This window comes from Ailuropoda melanoleuca, chromosome 11 (genome assembly GCF_002007445.2).
Source record: "Ailuropoda melanoleuca isolate Jingjing chromosome 11, ASM200744v2, whole genome shotgun sequence".
NCBI classification, from domain to species: domain Eukaryota; kingdom Metazoa; phylum Chordata; class Mammalia; order Carnivora; family Ursidae; genus Ailuropoda; species Ailuropoda melanoleuca.
The window spans coordinates 4,390,151-4,408,982 of NC_048228.1; the positions used below are offsets into that span (position 1 = coordinate 4,390,151).

General features: G+C 50.8%; 2 protein-coding genes across 2 annotated transcripts in view; one reads left to right on the forward strand and one right to left on the reverse strand.

The window, feature by feature from the left end:
* NOL9 (nucleolar protein 9) overlaps nt 1-8,611 on the reverse strand; it is an 18,708-nt gene extending 10,097 nt beyond the window's left edge. The window contains 7 exon segments of the mRNA XM_034672037.1: nt 2,615-2,768; nt 3,533-3,629; nt 3,749-3,884; nt 6,617-6,744; nt 7,115-7,334; nt 8,210-8,354; nt 8,356-8,611. Coding sequence (XP_034527928.1) covers nt 2,615-2,768; nt 3,533-3,629; nt 3,749-3,884; nt 6,617-6,744; nt 7,115-7,334; nt 8,210-8,354; nt 8,356-8,564 — 1,089 coding nt within the window. The 5' untranslated portion in view covers nt 8,565-8,611.
* Nucleotides 8,612-9,042: 431 nt separating this feature from the next.
* Nucleotides 9,043-18,762, forward strand: TAS1R1 (taste 1 receptor member 1). The gene is given in 8 exon segments (XM_034671154.1): nt 9,043-9,773; nt 11,554-11,860; nt 14,640-14,984; nt 14,987-15,403; nt 15,830-16,042; nt 16,359-16,479; nt 17,457-17,930; nt 17,933-18,762. Coding segments are annotated over 8 exon segments (2,514 nt in total). The 5' UTR covers nt 9,043-9,582; the 3' UTR covers nt 18,379-18,762.
* The last annotated feature ends 70 nt before the right edge of the window (nt 18,763-18,832 follow it).

The window sequence follows — 18,832 nt, forward strand, 5'->3', positions numbered from 1 at the left end:
ATAAATAAATAAATAAATAAATAAATAAATAAATAAATAAAATCTTTATAAAAAATTGCTGAGGGGGCGCCTGGGTGGCACAGAAGTTAAGTGTCTGCCTTTGGCTCAGGGCGTGATCCCGGTGTTATGGGATTGAGCCCCACATCAGGCTCCTCTGCTATGAGCCTGCTTCTTCCTCTCCCACTCCCCCTGCTTGTGTTCCCTCTCTCACTGGCTGTCTCTATCTCTGTCAAATAAATAAATAAAATCNTAAATAAAAATTAAAAAAAAAAAAACTTAAAAAAATTGCTGAAATAAATTTAAAAAGACCTAAAAAATTAGAAAGAAAGACATCCTATGTTCATGTATAGGAAGATTTATCATTATTGAGATGTCAGTGTCACCCAAGGTAAGCTACACATTTAATCAACGCAATCCCTACCAAAATTCAACAGCCGTTTTCATAGAAATGGAAAAGCTGACCCTCAGATTCACAGGATTGCAAGGGTACCAAATGGCCAAAATGATCTTGAAAAAGAATGAAGTTGGAGGACTCACATTCCTCCATTAGCATGGAACTGGCATAAAGACAGAGATATAGGCCAAGGGGATAAAACAGAGAGCCCAGAAACAGGCCCTCACATGTAAGATCAAATGCTTTTCCACAAGGGTGCCAGTACCATCCCATGGGGGAAAGGACAGTCTTCAACAGATGATACCTGGAAAACTCAACATCCACATGCAAAAAAGTGATGTTGGATGCTTTCCCTGTATCATATACAAAAATTAATTCAGAATGGACCAAAGACTTAAACATAAGAGCTAAAACTTACAAAACTCCAAGAACATCAGAAAAAATCTTTATGACATTGGACTTAGCAACACTGTGGATATGGCATCAAGAGAATGTCAACAAAAGAAAAAATAAACTGAAAAAAAAAAAAAAAGAAAAATGAAACTGGATTTTAAAATTAAGAACTTCGGTGTACTGAAGGATACCGTCAAGGAAACGGAAAGAAAATCTAGGGGATGGGAGAAAATGTTTGCAAATCGTTTATCAGATAAGAGATTAACAGCCAGAACACATACAAAGAACTCCTACAACTCAGTAACAACGCAATTCAAAAATGGGTGAAGGACTTCACAGACATTTCTCCAAAGATCTACAAAAGGCCAACAAACACAGGAACAGAGGCCCAGCATCATCAGTCATCAGGCAAATGCGAATCAAAGCCACAGTGAGTTATCGGTGCACACCTAACGGGACGGCTGTGATCCAGACGACAAGATGTGGAGAAGTGAGGCCCCTGCACACTGTGGGCGAGGATGCAAAATGCAGCCACTGTGAAAAACAGGCTGGCAGTTTCTCAAAAGGTTAAACACGGCGTTACCACATGACCCAGCAATTCCCCTCCTAGTGCCTGTCTGAAAGAATGAAAAGCAGGGACTTGCACTGGTATCTGCACGCTGACGTTCAAAGCAGCACTATTCCCAGTAGCCAGAAAGTGGCAACAACGCAACTGTCCCTCAACAGCTGAACGCGTCAACAAAGTGTGATGCATGTATACGATGGAATGATATTCACCCACAAAAAGGGAATAAGTTCTGATTATCTGCTACAATATGGACTATGTTAAAATCCTTATGCTTGGAGGCTGCCGAGGACGGGGGAACTAGGTGACGGGGATGAAGGAGGGCACTGTCGTGATGAGCACTGGGTGATGTGCGGAAGTGCTGAATTACCGTATTATACACCTGAAACTAATGTAACACTGTGTGAACTAACTGGATCGAAATAAAAACATAAAAAAATAAGCAAAAAGAAAAAAAAAACATATGCTTAGTAAAAACAACAACAACAACAGAAAACCAAAACCAGACACAAGAAGGACAGTCTGTTTTCACTTACATGAGGTACCTGGAGCAGGCAAATTCATAGGGACAGAGAGTAGAACAGAGCTTAGCAGGAGCTGGAAGGAGAGCAGGTGGGGCAAGCGTTCCTTAATGGAACAGCATTTCAGTTCGGGATAATGAAAAAGTTTTGGATACAGACGGTGGTGAAGGGTATGTAACACTGTGAATGCACTTAGCGTCACTGAATTGTACGCCTACCAATGGTTAAAACAGTAAATATCATGTTGTGCACATTTTACCATTAAAAAAAAAGCAACATAGGACTCTGAACCAGAGTTTTTCTGAACCAGAAAAAGCATATTAGTAGGATAACTGGTGAATTTTGAATAAAATCCATTGATTAGCTAATAGTATGGTGTCAATGTAATTTCTTGGTTTACACCATTATACAGGTTTATATACGATGGGAATATTACAGGAAGGTGTGTTTCTGGTTTACACAAAACTAAATGGCTGTCAGTTCCATTTACCAAAATGGAACCCGAGAAAAGTATCATAGTATTTTTTTCCAGAAGCTAGAACAGTTATGGGAAGACCATGAGTTTGGGGGGGGGGTGTGTTCACTTTCTTTTTTTCCCCTAATTTTTATTTATTTTTTATTTTTTTAAGTAGGCTCCATCCCCAATGTGGGGCTTGAACTCATGACCCCGAGACCAAGAGGTGCATGCCCCACCGAATGAGCCAGCCAGATGCCCCTTATGCTTTTTGAGTTTTTTTAAGTATCATTATATTTAAGTTTTATAAAACCAAGACATGAAATAAATGCATAATACGTACCTAGAACTGGTTCTGTAATATTAAGTAAAGAAATGCAACCTGGAGGCGTAAATTCTGTCTGTCCCAGATCACATTCCAAATAGTCAACGCAGGAAATACTGAAAATTTGAAAGAAATAAAGAAAAATCTCAACTAGCTTCACTCTGTCCAAAGAATACATCAGATCTTACAGACTTTATGCAATACACAGGCACAGTCACCCTATGCAGCCTTTTTGGTAGAATGCTCCAGAGACGGCAATCAACATAAAAAAATGTAAATAGAAAATGTGATGCAGGCATGGTCACAGTATCCATTCATGACAGGGATACAACTTTGACTTTCCTAAAACCTGATCATTAAAACACAACAGAATCGCTCCCTACTCTCAACCTCTGGGTATGGACACAGATTCTGAGACCAGGGGACTCCTCTTGCACACTCACTGGTAAGCACGGTCAGTTCACCCCAAGAGGCCGCTGTGCCTCACTCCAAAACACGGCCTAATAGAGAGTGCCGTCACTCCGCTGAGTGGCTTTGCACAGACTTGTAGATAATCTCTACTGAGAAGTCAAGATGCATTCCCGTCTAGTTTCTTTTTTTTTTTTTTTAAAGATTTTATTTATTTATTTGACAGAGATAGAGACAGCCAGCGAGAGAGGAACACAAGCAGGGGGAGCGGGAGAGGAAAGAAGCAGGCTCATAGCGGAGGAGCCTGATGTGGGGCTCGATCCCAGAACGCCGGGATCACGCCCTGAGACGAAGGCAGACGCTTAACGACTGCGCTACCCAGGCGCCCTCCCGTCTAGTTTCTTAAATCAAAAATCCCATTTCATGACCCATATCTAATAATATGTCTAAACAAAAATAAAAACACTCTTACCTATTTAACAACTGGTTAATCAGGTATCTATTAAATGTTGACTTTCCAACGTCCTGAGAGCCACAAACCAGAATGACAGGGCAGCCGTCTACTTCTTCTGGAGGCAAAACAACATTGACGCCTCAAATTAGGCACCTTCGTTAGGGCTCTACATGTACACTGTGATCCTGAGGCCCTGGGGGACGAAGGCTCCCTTTATCACCAGGGATCACTCACCACAGGACACGGTGACCAACTCCTCCATGGCCGACAGGGCACTCTCTGTCAAACGAAGGCCATTTTTCTTCTTCTCTCTTCTAATGCCAACAGACCTCAGGGCTAAATGTTCAGAGTTAATCTGGAAGGTTGGACTCTGAAATTAACAATTTAAGCTTTAAGAAAACAAGAACATAGGTGCACGTTTCTTCCTCCAGTTCTAAATTAGTAAGCCTCAGTCATGAGCTATGAAAGGTAGATCTGAGCCCCCTCTCAGCCCCACAGCCATCCCTTCAAGTAAGTCTTATCAGCTATTCCTACAGTTGTCTGTACCTGTCCTCCTGGCTCACACGCACTTCCGAGCTGCTCTCACCTCTGCGGGAGACCACGCAGGAAAGGAAAAATGCGTGCAAGTTTTTTGGTTTTTTTTTTTTTTTAATTTTGACAGAGAGATACAGCGAGAGGGGGAACACAAGCAAGGGGAGTGAGAGCGGGAAAAGCACGCTTCCGGCCGAGCAGGGAGCCCAATGCAGGGCTCGATCCCAGGACCCTGAGATCATGATGTGAGCCAAAGACAGACGCTTAACGGCTGAGCCACCCAGGCGCCCCAAATGCGTGCAAGTTTAAAAAGCGATTGCCACAAGAACAATTCAACAGACACCACAGCTGCTGAACAGGCTGGTGCTTTAGAACAAAACCAAGGCCGCCTCCAAAGACATAAAGTAAAAAAACAACGAACACACGCAGACTGGGCTGAAAGAAAGTGGAAGACAGGCCCACTAGGCCCACAGGCGCTCTAGCAGAGGTACCAAGAAGCCACCGACCAACCCAAGCAGTAGAGGAGCAGGCCCTTGCTGCAGCGGGCAGGGCTCAGAGGGAATAAGGCTCCGTGCTGAAGAGGATCAAGGAAGAGACCCGTCCATGCTCACATCCTCATGCAAGTCATCAACCGCAGGATAAAGACATCATAAAAGGAATGAGAGCCAGTCGGCTGTGTGACTTCCTATCAGCAACTCTGGATTCTTGCAAACAGTGGAGCAAGGCCTTCAAGGTTTCAAGGAAAAGACTCTATACTGTGAAAATATACTGTATCCCAGAAAAAAAAAAAAAAAAGCTAAAAATGAATGAAAACAGAGTATCAAGGTGTTTGGAAACTTCACTTGCAAGTGGCAAAATCTTGGTGACACAGGGTTCCCATTTCCTTTCCATGGCCCTCATCCAGCTACTGGGTCTGCACTAGATGAAACGGACATCATCACAACAGTCCAATCACTGTCCCGCACTCACTGAGTGCCTTCTCCTCTCATTTCAAACCTCTGACATCTGTCTGCTAGCTCCGCTCCCACTCCGTAATGGCCCTGACCCATTTCCTGAAGCGGGACGACACAATCAAAAGAGAACTTCCACGTGTGATGGCTACTCCGGGGGAACTGCCCATGCTCTCCCGGCCTATCCCTCCCGCAGACTCCAGAGCCAGAAGCCCTCCCTCGGCTGCATCCTCAGCACCCTTGGAGCTCTGCATCCTTCCCACCTGCTGTGTTCTAACGAGCTGGGGTTTTTTTTCACCCATCTTAACAAAAAACCAAAACTCTGACCACACTCCTCCAATTACTGTGTCATTTCTTCTTTACCCTTTACAGCTAAACTCTACAGAAGCAAAATCCCTTACTATTAAGCCCCTGAGTTCCTCCCTCCCTAGGCTCTTGACCCTAATCCAGTCCGGCTATCCCCCTCAGCAGTCGACTACCCCTGCACTTGTCCAGACCAGGCTACCTCCCAGCTCCATTCTTGGGTCCCACATACCAGCAGTAGCAAGCGACACAACTGTTCACTCCAAGCTCCTCTGAAGACTTCCTAATTACACTAGCCTGGTTTTTCTCCAACATCAGTGACCCCACCTTCTCAGTCTCTGCTGCTCCCTCACCCAGACCTCTTCTTGGGAGTGCCGAAGGGCTGTGACTTTGAACCCCCCTGTTTCTCTGTATCAGCTCCCTTGGTGTTATTATCCCACCTCTTGGCCTTGGGCCATTCTGCTGACAGCTCCCAGCTCCAGACTCACATATGCAACTGCCCACCTGACATCTCCAACAGAACGTCTAACTCTGCTCCGCCTGCGGTGCCCCCATCTCAGCAACCCCTGCACCCAAAAGCATGTACTCCTCGGTTCTTCCCCACACCTCGCGTCCAGTCAGCCTGGACATCCTGCAGATCAGGCTCCTTTTATGGCTCGTGGGAGACACTTATAGCAACAGAACTTGACTTTAAGAAATTAATAACATGGTCAACAAAAATTTGGAGGCGAGAGAGAGAGATGGGAGAAATTATAAGTACACTGAAGAATATTTACAGAGGAAATTTATACTATCTCAAGTTAATAAATCAAGATAAAAAGATAACCATCTGAAAAATTCCGACAGGCAGGGCACCCAGCGGGCTCAGTCAGCAGAACATGCAACTCTTGATCTTCGGGTCATGAGTTCAAGCCCCACACTGAGGGGTAGATTGTACTTAAAAATTAAAAAAAAAAAAAGAAAAAAGAAAAAAAAATCTTTGGAAAAAACATAAATAAATAAAGTAAAAATTCCAAAAGGCATTTAACCACCTACAATATGAAAGGACGGCTTTCGCTGGGGAATAAAACTAACGGGGAAGGGGAGACAATATTTTTCATGATGTGCCTTTCTACGCTATTTTACTGTACACATGTGATAGTGTGTATGTCCTACAACACAACAGACAGACTGATCTTCCAAGGGAGCAGCCTACAGTCAGCTGACATGACTGCTCTGGTGAACAAATTAATTAACAATTAACAATTTAACAATTAATTAACAAGTTTCAATTAACAAATTAATAATTAGCAAAACTCTGAATGAAAACTGGTCCTACCTCTTGTACGAAAACGTAAGATAAACCTGGATGGCTGACTAAGAAGTTCACAGTGGAGGTTTTCAGTTGTTCTAGCATCACGATGGAACACAGAGGAGAGAAATTCTTCATCAACCAACATCTGTCATCTGTAAAGAGAGAGATAAATTACCTTAGAAATAGTAACTCCATTAAATTCTACACTGTTTAGGACTACCTTCTCCTCGGCTGAACTGACAACTTTTTGAGAGCAGGAATTATGCTTGAAAGCCTTCTTCAGAAAACCATATTGCATACTAGGAACACACCTGGAGAAGTCAATCCAGGTTTGCTTTTGCTACACAGTAGCTGTGTAGCCTTGGGCCATTTTTCTCATCTGTAAAATGGTGACAAGTTTCACTCAAGTTTCACTTTAAATAGACACAGAAAAGTGTGCTATGTCTAGGCAATAGGAAGGATCTAAAAATAGCAGCCTCATTACAGTACACCCTCAGTAAATTATCCAGTTATTTTTCTTACCCCGATTTAGATGAGATCTGAGCAAAGCTCGGGCTTCCCTTTTCATCTCCTTCTTGCTTTTCTCAGTAATGGAATAATGAACTGCATTGATAGTCAAGCGTGAGTGGGTATAGGTAGAGAAGACATCTTGGGCAGGCTGGCCTTGGCTGATGGTAAAACCAAACACTTGCACCTGGCCATAGAGGCAACTCACACGACAGATCCCGCTAAAAGTAAAACCCTAGCAAGGAAGAACAAAGAAAGTAAGACTAACATTACAAATTCTGTTTTTAATAAAGTGTGTGCCCGACGTGGGACTGGAAGTGACAACTTGAGGTCAAGAGCAGCAGGCTCCACCCAGCCAGCCAGGCACCGCTCCTTTTGTTTTGTTTTTGTTTTCTAAACTAATTGCTATTCACATATCAAAAGGGAGGTGATTTCCAAGTAACAACACATTGTACTAGGTGACCATCAGGTACTTAATAGCTCTAACCTAATTTCATATCCCAGGACAGCTACAGAGATGGCTGGTGTATCCAGACACATGAAGAACGAGGGGGTCCCATGAACTAGGCTCTGCTATTCTCACGGATCCCTTTCTACCAAGGCCCACTGCCAGGGGAGTGTCTCCCATTCCTGGGTTTTCACTTTACTCTTGCATTGCAGGAAGACCTCCCCAAGCAGCGTCCACGTGAAGAGCACAGGACCTGCAATTAGGCTGCCTGGGTTTGAATACCAGCTCTGCCTCTACTGCGTACCTTTTAGCAAGTTACCTAAGCTATATCTCAGTTTCTTCGTAAATTTTCGGAAACAACGGTAATGACTCCATAGAGAGCTAAGAGCATTAAAAGGGTTCGTAAACCTAAAACGCTTGGAACACAGGGCCTGCCATTTTCTAACCACCCAGTAAATGTGACCTAGTAGTATTATTTCCTACTATTAAAGTCCCTTTCAGCTCTGAAGACCTAGAATCCCACAACAGGGTTCTAGTTACCCCTGCTCAGCACCACCGCTAGGAGGAATGCGCTCGACCTGCGGCCGGAGAAGCTGCAGATGGGGCAGGGTCTTCTCCCCGCTCGCAAGTCCCAGGGCTGCGGCTCCTTCGGCGCGACCCACCTGCTCGAGCGGCAGCAGCACCAACGCGCGGCCCGGGCCAGCAGGCCGCACCGGTGGGATGGGCAGGCTCGCGGGGCCACTCGGGGCGGGGGCTGCGGCCGGAGCCGGGCTGGGGGTCGCGGTCTTGGGCCTCCGGGTCGCCGCGCGCCACCAGGCAGCTGCTCTCCCGCCAGTCCGCGCCGGCTGCCTGGGCCTGCAGCAGCCGCCGCCGCAGGCGCCTCCGGCCGCACCACCGCAGGGTCCCGAGCCGGCGGCGGGGCCGACGGCTGAGGATTAGCTGTGTCCGACTCTTGCGGGCACGCAGCCACGTGGAGCGGAAAGAACCCCGCTTGAGCAGCAACTGCGAGTCCGCCATGCTGGCCACCGGCGCGAGCCGCGCGAGAATCTCGCGAGAGCCACTCGATCCTCCCCGCGGCCCTTCGAGAGGCTGAAAGAGGTGGCCTGGGAGCCGCGAGCGCCCTCTGCCGGCAGCCCTGGCAGCGCACCTGGGCCTCCGCCGGCCCCTCGGAGGCTCCCCGCTGCCTGGGGGCTTCAGGGGCGGCGGCCTTGGCCACACCCCGCCGAGCCGTCTCTCGGAGGGCCCTATTTACATTATGCAAAAGCCCCACCCCGGCCAGATATCCCGCTTTGAGTCCTGGGCCACCTCTCCGGAAACCCACTTGAAATTTTTTTTCTTGCAGAAAAAGAACCAGGATTGGCAGTTTAAGCAAAACCGGTCTATTTGCATACCCTGTTTGCATGCAGTTGTCTTTGGACTGAAGGGAGCCACCCTGGATAACACGGCAAACAAACAACGATTCACTCAAAATTTCAGTGTCAGAAAACTGAGGCTGGGAGGAGGTCAACTCAAAGCCATGTCTCATTTGGTAAACTGAGGCCCGGGTAAAAGTTTCTAAAACCCACAGCTCCCTCCACATTCTGTCCCCCAGAGCAGCTGTGTCCCTGCCTCCTTCCTCTGACCATCATCTCCCACCCCCACCTCCAATGCCAGGGCTCCCTTTCTTTAAGTAGGCTCAATGCCCAGGGTGGAGCCCACCCCCTGAGCAAGCCAGGCGCCCCTGAGGCTACCTTTCTGAGCCAGGAGAAGCCACAGACACCAGAGCAAGAGCCAGAGCCACAACCAGGCAGAGGAAGGGTCACTGGCTGCCACCTGGTTTGCATCTGTGCCTTCCCCCTGCCCAGTTCCTGAGCAGGACCACAGACCCAGAGGCCAAGGCAAGCAGCCAGGTTCCTACAACTGGGTTTCAGCCCCACCCCCGGCACAGGCATGAAGTTGGGAAGCATCTGGGCAGCTGCTGTCTATTCTATTTAAACGGCCAACCTGGTCAGAGGGCTCTGCTCGGCCATGCCAGGCACAGGACCGACTGGGCAGTATGTCACTCCTGGCAGCTCACCTGGTCAGCCTGCAGGTCTCCCTCTCCTGCTGCTGGGCCCTCAGCTGCCACAACACAGAGCTGTCTCCTGACTTCAGCCTCCCTGGGGATTACCTCCTTGCAGGTCTGTTCCCTGTGCACTCTCACTGTCCGGGGGTGAGACGCAGGCCCACGGTGACTCTCTGTGACAGGTGAGTGAGGGGTCCTCTGCCTGCCCTCCTTGGTGAAGACCATGCCCTTTCTGCCTCTGGGGCTGCCTCCTGAACCACCTCCAGTCCCTCCCACCCTACAGTCACCACTGGACCTTCCCTGGCACTTCTGTTTGGGTCCCACTCTGTAATACATTATTTTGTCCTGGCCATCAGAGTGCTTTGTATTATAATCCCATTCCAGTTGTTCCCAGGCTTCGTGACATCTGGTGGTGGCAAGGATTCAGCAAGCATGGCTTCCCCATCTCCGTGTGCTCCCTGCTCCTCTCCAGGTTCAAACTCCTGGGTCTCCCGATGGCAAGCGTGGTCTTCCATGAGGAGGAGAGGCAGGCACACAGCAGTAGATGCTTTAGGAGCTTAGCAAAGATATCCTAGATTGGTGCCTTGCCTTCATGAAGTCGACAGTCTTGGTAGAGAAAAACATCTGCTTTTCTCCTAAAGAAGATAAGTTGTTTGCCATCTGTGCAAGTCACAGATTTGGGAGGCTCGAGGATGGATTGGGACTCAGTGGCAGGATGCCTTAAACATGAAGCACATCTGAGATTCACACAGGAGGAAGGTTCTAGAAAGCCTAGTGCATGAAGACTGGCCCCAAGAACTACAGATAGGAGCCTGGGAAGAGAAGATTTGGGGAAGAGGAGACACATGGACACCCACTTCTGAAAGTGTCATGGAGGGAGGCACTGAGTTTCCTCTGAGGGACTCGAGGACAGAAGTGGTAGAAATGATGAAAGACCCTTCCAACGGGCACAGAGGCTGGAAAGTGGAATGTGCTTGCACACTCTTCAAGCAGAGCTGAACCATGTCCCCACTGGGATCCAGCCAGCAGTTCCTGAGAGGCAGTGAGGAACACAGGCCCTCAGTATACTCATGAGTGTCCTAGTGAGAAGCACTAGTTAAACAAGGTTAAACAGGTGTGTGGTTTAACTTTTTGTGTCAGTCTGGCTAGGGTATGGTGCCCAGTTGTTTGGCCAAACACCTGTCTAGATGTTGCTGTGAGATTAACGTTTGAATCAATAGAGTAGGGGCGCCTGGGTGGCACAGCGGTTGAGCGTCTGCCTTCGGCTCAGGGCGTGGTCCCAGCGTTATGGGATCGAGCCCCACATCAGGCTCTTCCGCTATGAGCCTGCTTCTTCCTCTCCCACTTCCCCTGCTTGTGTTCCCTCTCTCCCTGGCTGTCTCTCTCTGTCGAATAAATAAATAAAATCTTTAAAAAAAAAATGAATCAATAGAGTAAAGCAGATTGCTTTCTATTGTGTGGGTGGGCCTCATCCAATCAGCTGAAGACCTTAAAAGATTGAGGTCTCTTAAAAAGGAAGGAATTTTGCCTTCAGACTCAAGACTGCAGCATTAACCATTGAGGGAATTTCTAGCCTGCCCTGCAAATGTCAGACTTGCCAGCCCCACAATCATGTGAGCCAATTCCTTAAAATAACCTTTCTTTCTCTGTATATATCCAATTGGTTCTGTTTCTCCAGAGAACCCTGACTAATACAGCAGGTGTCTCTGTTACAGGACTTCATCAGCCTTTCATTGCTAATATGCTTATCCAGGGAGGATGGTATGTGGTTTCTCCAACTTGTTCCCCGCCCCCACTCCACCCAAAGGTTTGCTGATACAACTGTGAGTATGGTACAGGGTTCACACTGAGATCATGGTTGTGGGTGCTGGACAGAGGACCTCAGGATTTCCTTTCTACCCTCCAGAGTGGGTTGCAGCAAGGCCTTTCCCTTCTTGGCTCTCAGCCTGGCTTTCTCCACAGACCCGACAGCTTCAATGGGCATGGCTACCACCTCTTCCAAGCCATGCGGTTTGGCATTGAGGAGATCAACAACTCCACGACTCTGCTGCCTAATGTCACCCTGGGGTACCAGCTGTATGACGTGTGCTCAGAGTCGGCCAACGTGTATGCCACATTAAATGTGCTCTCCATGCTGGGGGCGCATCACGTAGACATCCAAACAAACCCTGCCCACTATTCCCCAGCTGCCCTGGTGGTGATTGGGCCTGATACCACCAACCATGCTGCCACCACCGCAGCCCTGCTGAGCCCCTTTCTGGTGCCCCTGGTAAGCTGGGGCCCCAGCTGTGTGTCCATCTCCCCTTCTGGCAGGTGGTGGGCAGGAACTGTTGGGCCTCAAGGCCAGTCTGGCTCCCTGGAACTCCTGGGTGGTCACCGCTCATTAGTCACATGGCAGGGGGCCCTGCCCCATCGCAGTCCCCACTCCAGCATTTCTTCCTGCCCAAGTGCTGCACCCAGACCTCCTTGCCTCAATGCTCCTGAGAAAACGCATTCTCCTTTGAAACTGCTCTCCTCCCACCATCCTGTCTCCTTTGTGAAGAATGGAACGCCCTTTCTTTCCCACCCCACAGACTGCTCCACTTCTCCCCTGCCCTCCTTCTTCCTGTCTGCACCCCCCCCCGCCCTGCTTAGGCTCAGAGCTGTGGTCCCCCACTCAGAGTGCTGTCCCCCTGGGCCCTGCCCCCTCTTCTGCTTGTCAGCCTCCCCTAGGGGTCCTCCTCCGCCTGTAAGCTGGCCTTATCCCTCCCCATATTCCAGGCTCCTCTGCTCCCAGCACTGTCCTCCCTCTGCCCTCTTTCCATGGAAACTTATCTGCAGAGCTCTCTAGTCTTGTCTGCTTCTCCCTCTTGCCATTTGCTTCTCAATCCCCTGCCCTGGCTGCTGCCCCACCACTCTTGCCCTTGTTGTGATTGGGAGGGCTTCCTAGGTCTCCAAATCCAACGAATACTTTTCAGTCCCCTTTTACCTGACATGACAACTCTGTGACATTCTTGACAGTCTTTCAGTGACATTCTTTCCTCATCATTATGACCTGCCCCCTTTCACTTATGGCCTCTCCTCCTCCTCCTCCTCAGTCTCCTTCAGACAATCTCTCCCCCATCTCTTCTGAAAAGGTGGATGATTCCCAGAGTACAGGATGCTCCCTTTCCCAGGCAGGTGTTGGGAGTAAAAATTTTCCCCTACTCTTCAAGATTCTTCTGGCTGGTCTAAACATTAAATTGACATGAGACAGATTAACAGGGGAAAATAAAAAATCACAGGGTGCCTGGGTGGCTCAGTCAGTTAAGTGTCTGCTTTTGGGTCAGGTCATGGGATTGAGCCCCATGTCAGGCTCCCTGCTCAGCGAGGAGCGTGCTTTTCCCTCTCTTTCTGCTGCTCCCCCTGCTCATTCTCTCTCACTTTCTCTCTCAAATAAATAAGATCTTAAAGAAAGAAAGAAAGAAAGAAAGAAAGAAAGAAAGAAAGAAAGAAAGAAAGAAAGAAAGAAAGTCAAAATTACGTAGGTATAGGGAATCCACATAAACACGAGAGGTTCAAAGACAGGCAAAATGAGGCCTATATGCTATTCTGAGCTAAGGAGAAGCTGGTAGGGTCTGGGACTTCAAAGGAGAGAAAGGCAATTCACAGGAAGAGAAAAGAGAGTAAACGTTTAATAAACAAATGTTTGCTGGGCCATCCAGGAACAATGGTACATAGAAAGGAATTTTAACAAATCGAACTTTGCTAAGATTCCCCCCCACCACCACACCTAGTTCCCATTATAATGTAGTTACCTATGATAACAGTTCCCTAACTTGGAGCAGGTCAGCTATCTAAATTCTTTTAGGTAGTTAGGGAAAAGGTCAATGTTTCCTCCTGAGTCTTTTGTGCCTTAAGTATTCCCAACTGGAAATTAACCCACATGCCAAAGCGGCATATCTTGGGGCAATTCATTCAGAATCCCTACCCAGGCCATGAGCCCCACTGCTCAATTTCCCCTTCTCTGGCTTCTGTCCTGTGTTCCAAGCACTGAGCCTCATTTCTGGATGCCCATCCAGGGTCTCTTACTGCATGGACCCAGCAGGCCCCAAACTGAGCTTCCCTCCCTATACAAGTGGAGCCTCTTTTCTTTCTGTATCCCCCCCTCCTGCCCACCTGCCTCCCTACTCAAGCCAGGAACCCGGCAGGCCTACCCACATTCCTCTGCCCCCCACCCCCACCCCCACAGTTAGCCCATCACCATGGCCTCTGCTTTTACCTTTTTTTTTTTTTTAAGATTTTTTATTTATTTATTTGACAGAGAGAGATACAGCCAGCGAGAGAGGGAACACAAGCAGGGGTAGTGGGAGAGGAAGAAGCAGGCTCATAGCAGAAGAGCCTGATGTGGGGCTCGATCCCACAACGCCGGGATCACGCCCTGAGCCGAAGGCAGATGCCTAACGACTGCGCTACCCAGGCGCCCCTCTGCTTTTACCTTCTAAATGCTGCCAGGTCCATCCCCTCTTCTCCATCACCAGTGCCACAGCTCTAACTCAGACCACTAAGCTCTCTCATCTAGAGGATTCCATCAGCCTTCTAGGGGTTCTCCCTGACTCTGGTCTTGAGTCTTTTCTAACACATCCCTCACTGAAGTCAGAGATACACTCCTAAAACACAAGTTGGAACATTATCACTTCTCTGCCTAAACATTTAGGGGCTTCCCATGGCCTACAGATAAAGACGAGGTCTCTGAGCATGACAGTACTCCTGCCCTGAGCAGACGCATCTACTCTTGTGCTCCTTCTTCCGGCCTGGGCAATGGCATCTGACCTCCCGGGTCATTTCAGTCACTGTGTGCAGCTTTAGTTCCCTTCCCCTTCCTCCCTCAGAACCTCCCCTTGGGTTTCTGCCTCTTCTCCAGATGTACCTTGTCAGCCTCAATGTCCGGTAGAGCTCTCCTTGAGGGTCAGGGCAGGGACCAAATGTCCCTCCTCCCTGGGTCCCCGTGCCCAGCCAAGGGCCGACAGTGTGGGGGGGTGCTGAGTTGAGACCGATGCCACTGAACTCGCTGAACTGAACCCCCACAGATCAGCTACGAGGCCAGCAGCACGATGCTCGGAGTGAAGCGGCATTACCCCTCATTTCTGCGCACCATCCCCAGCGATGAGCACCAGGTTGAGCTCATGGTGCTGCTGCTGCAGAGCTTTGGGTGGGTCTGGATCTCGCTGGTGGGCAGTGACGGTGACTACGGGCAGCTGGGGGTGCAGGCGCTGGAGGAGCAGGCCACCCAGCAGGGCATCTGCATTGCCTTCAAGGACATCATACCCTTGTCTGCCCGCCCGGGGAGCGAGAGGATGCAGAGCATGATGCACCACCTGGCCCGAGCGAGGACCACCGTGGTGGTCGTCTTCTCCAACAGGCAGCTGGCCCGGGGGGGTTCTTCAAGTCCATGGTGCTGGCCAACCTGACGGCCAAGGTGTGGATCGCCTCAGAGGACTGGGCCATCTCCAGACACATCAGCAGCGTGCCCGGGGTCTGGGGCATTGGCATGGTGCTGGGCGTGGTGATTCAGCAGAGGCTTGTCCCCGGCCTGAAGGAGTTCAAGGAGGCCTATGTGCAGGCAGATAAAGGGGCCCATGGGTCCTGCCCCAGCGGCTCCTGGTGCGGCAGCAACCAACTGTGCAGCGCGTGTCGGGCGTTCACGGCACAGCGGATGCCCGCGCTCGGAGCCTTCTCCATGAGCTCTGCCTACAATGCCTACCGGGCCGTCTACGCCGTGGCCCATGGCCTCCACCAGCTCCTGGGCTGTGCCTCCGGAGCCTGTTCCAGAGACCGAGTCTACCCCTGGCAGGTAAGGGAGCCCAGCCCCTGGCACCCTGAAACAGGCTGTTTTTTTGAGGCAGGCAGCGTGATCACTCTCCAGCCAACTGAGTGCTAGGAGTGGGGGGCAAAGGCCACCGATCAGAGGGCTGCTCGCCTCTCTTAGGCTTCAATTCTCTGAACCTCAGCCCCTCCTCCTCACCATGCTTCAGATCCAGGACTAAGCATCCCTGTAAAGAGGTCCTTTGTGAGAAGCTTCCTCTCAGGAGGCTGGTTGGGAGGGTGGAGGGGCTTCCTTGGAGGGGAAGGAGGGCTCTGAATTTCCAGATGGACTGAAACCACCTAAACAGAAGCACAAGGTCCCTGGCACTTGCTTCCTGAGCCTTCCAGGTCTGGGCGGTTGAGGAGGAACAGCCTTTGTCATCTATGGCGGCTCCCTGGTCCCTGTTTATTTCAGCTTCTGGAGCAGATCCGTAAAGTGAATTTTCTTCTACACGAGGATACTGTGATATTTAATGACAACGGGGACCCCCTCGGCAGCTATGACATAATTGCCTGGGACTGGAGTGGCCCCAAGTGGAACTTCAGGGTCATCGGCTCTGCCACGTGGCCTCCAGTTCAGCTGGACATAAATAAAACTAAAATCCGGTGGCACGGAAAGGACAACCAGGTAACAGAGACATGGTCATTCACCAGGGGACTGCCTTATGGGCAGCCTGGAGCCTGAGGGTACTGTGGACACAGCTTACACGGAGCAGGAAGGGGATCCCAGGTTCCAGGCCAACATGGCTCTCTCCAGCCCTGCCAGGGAGGCTCCCCAGGCAGCACCCAGATGGCGAGGTGCCGCTGGTTCATGAAACCAGGGGCTCCACCCTGGGAGTGGGCTGTGAAAGCAGATGCACAGAGATGGTTTCCCATTCCACATGTGAGCATCCCTTGACTGGAGCCACTTCATGTGCTTACAGAACACCTGTGGCTTCTTGCAGGTGCCTAAGTCTGTGTGCTCCAGCGACTGTCTTGAAGGGCACCAGCGAGTCACTGCGGGGTTCTACCACTGTTGCTTTGAGTGTGTGCCCTGTGAGGCCGGGACCTTCCTCAACAAGAGCGGTGAGTGGCTGGGTGGGCGAATGACTGGGCACTCCTAGGGTCTGTAGAGCAGGTGAGGGGGATCTCCCTTGGGCCACACATGCCCAGAACCAGAGCCTTGCTCACTTCGCTGCCAGTTAGGTACAGGTTGGAGAATACCTGCCATCAGATTGAATCCTGAGGAAGCAGAGAGAAACAACCAGTTGAAATCCTCAGACCCACTATGTCTTTTACTAGAGAACTCCCAGGCAATTCCTACAGAGGCAATTTTATCCTAAATTCAACGTCTTTATGCAAAAGATGTAGCTATGTTCCCTGTACCCTCCCATGCTATCTGTACGAAATCCCTTCTACTCCCCATGCCCAAGACAGCCAGCACCTTGAACAGCTTGGCCTGAACGCAAATATGATTGTATCTGCAGCTGAAAAAATAAGACACTCCACCCAGTGATGCAAGGTCAAGATCAGAGAGCAAATTGGGGTAGCTAAGGGCTCAGCCCAGAGCTGGACTCCATGAGCCACACTCTTTCCTTTTACTCTCTCTGTGGGCATGGGAATGAGTCTCTTCTGTTCTCAGAGTCAGAGAAACCACAGAGTGGCAGCACAGGGGGGTGGATTTGGTTAACGGAAGGGCTGGGGAGAGAGGAAAATGCCCTTCCTTCAGGGTCGACTGTTCCTATTGAATCATAGACCCACTGGCATTTGGGCAGAGTCACCAGAGGAAAGCCCTCCCTGAGGACCTCTTGGTTTGCAGGCCCAAGGGATCATGAGCCATACAGAACCTACCCAAGTGCCTTCAGAATCTGTAATTCATACAGGCATCTTGAGGAAACACTTGGCCTCGGGACCCCACTCAGGGCTACCCCCAACCCACCATGCCCAGTAGCGCCCAGCTCCTGGGGTAAACCCTCCCAGCACCTCGCAGCCCTCCTTGGCCTCCCTTCCTCATTCCTGCTCTGCTCATCTAGCTCTAAGGAGCCTTCTGCCTTTTCTTCCAGACCTCCACAGATGCCAGCCTTGTGGGAAAGAAGAATGGGCACCTGAGGGAAGTGAAACCTGCTTCCCACGCACCGTGGTGTTTCTGACTTGGCATGAACCCATCTCTTGGGTGCTGCTGGCAGCTAATACGCTGCTGCTGGTGGCTGGGACTGCTGGCTTGTTTGTCTGGCACTTAGACACCCCTGTGGTGAGGTCCGCTGGGGGCAGGCTGTGCTTCTTCATGCTGGGTTCCCTGGCAGGGGGCAGCTGTGGGCTCTATGGCTTTTTTGGGGAGCCCACCCTGCCCACATGCTTGCTGCGCCAAGGCCTCTTTGCCCTCGGTTTTGCCATCTTCCTGTCCTGCCTGACAATCCGCTCCTTCCAACTGGTCTTCATCTTCAAGTTTTCTGCCAAGGTACCCACCTTCTACCATGCCTGGGTGCAAAACCATGGTCCCAGCCTATTTGTGGTGATCAGCTCAATGGCCCAGCTGCTCATCTAACTTGGCTTGCGGTGTGGACCCCACTGCCCACCAGGGAATACCAGCGCTTCCCTCAGCTGGTGGTGCTTGATTGCACAGAGGCCAACTCACTGGGCTTCATGTTGGCATTCGCCTACAATGGCCTCCTGTCCGTCAGCGCCTTTGCCTGCAGCTACCTGGGCAAGGACCTGCCAGAGAACTACAACGAGGCCAAATGTGTCACCTTCAGTCTGCTCCTCAACTTCGTGTCCTGGATTGGCTTCTTCACCACGGCCAGCGTCTACCAGGGCAAGTACCTGCCTGCGGTCAACGTGCTGGCGGCGCTGAGCAGCCTGAGTGGCGGCTTCAGCGGTTATTTCCTCCCCAAGTGCTACGTGATCCTGTGCCGCCCAGATCTCAACAGCACCGAACACTTCCAGGCCTCCATCCAGGACTACACGAGGCGCTGCGGCTCCACCTGACCGACCACTGAGGCGGGCAGGGACACGCCCGGGGCGGGGGTGGTGGTGGTGCTGACGCCTCCTCTGCCCCGAAGGGCGAGGGTCGAGGGTCTTGAGAGGCGCGCGCCCTGCGCTGTCCGGGAGGCCTTTGGACTCCTCAGTCTTGGTTCGGAGAGTGTAAGCTCACGGGAGTCCAGCCCAGGCTCCGGGCTGCCAATAAAGCGGTGAAATGTGCGTCCTGGCTGCGCTTGGTGTCTGGGGCGAGCGTGGGGCGCTGCCTCCTCCAGTCTGAGGGCGCCGCGGGGGCCAACCGCAGCCGGAATCCCGGGACCGGCCCCAGCCAGGCCAGGAGCCCGCGCCCAGCTTGGAGTTGCCAAGCAACTCCGGGAGGCGAGCCGGACGCCGAGGGAACCCGGCCAGGCCCCCTCTCCCCATCCCATTGGCCGTTCTCTGCCCGGCCCCGCCCCGAGGCTCC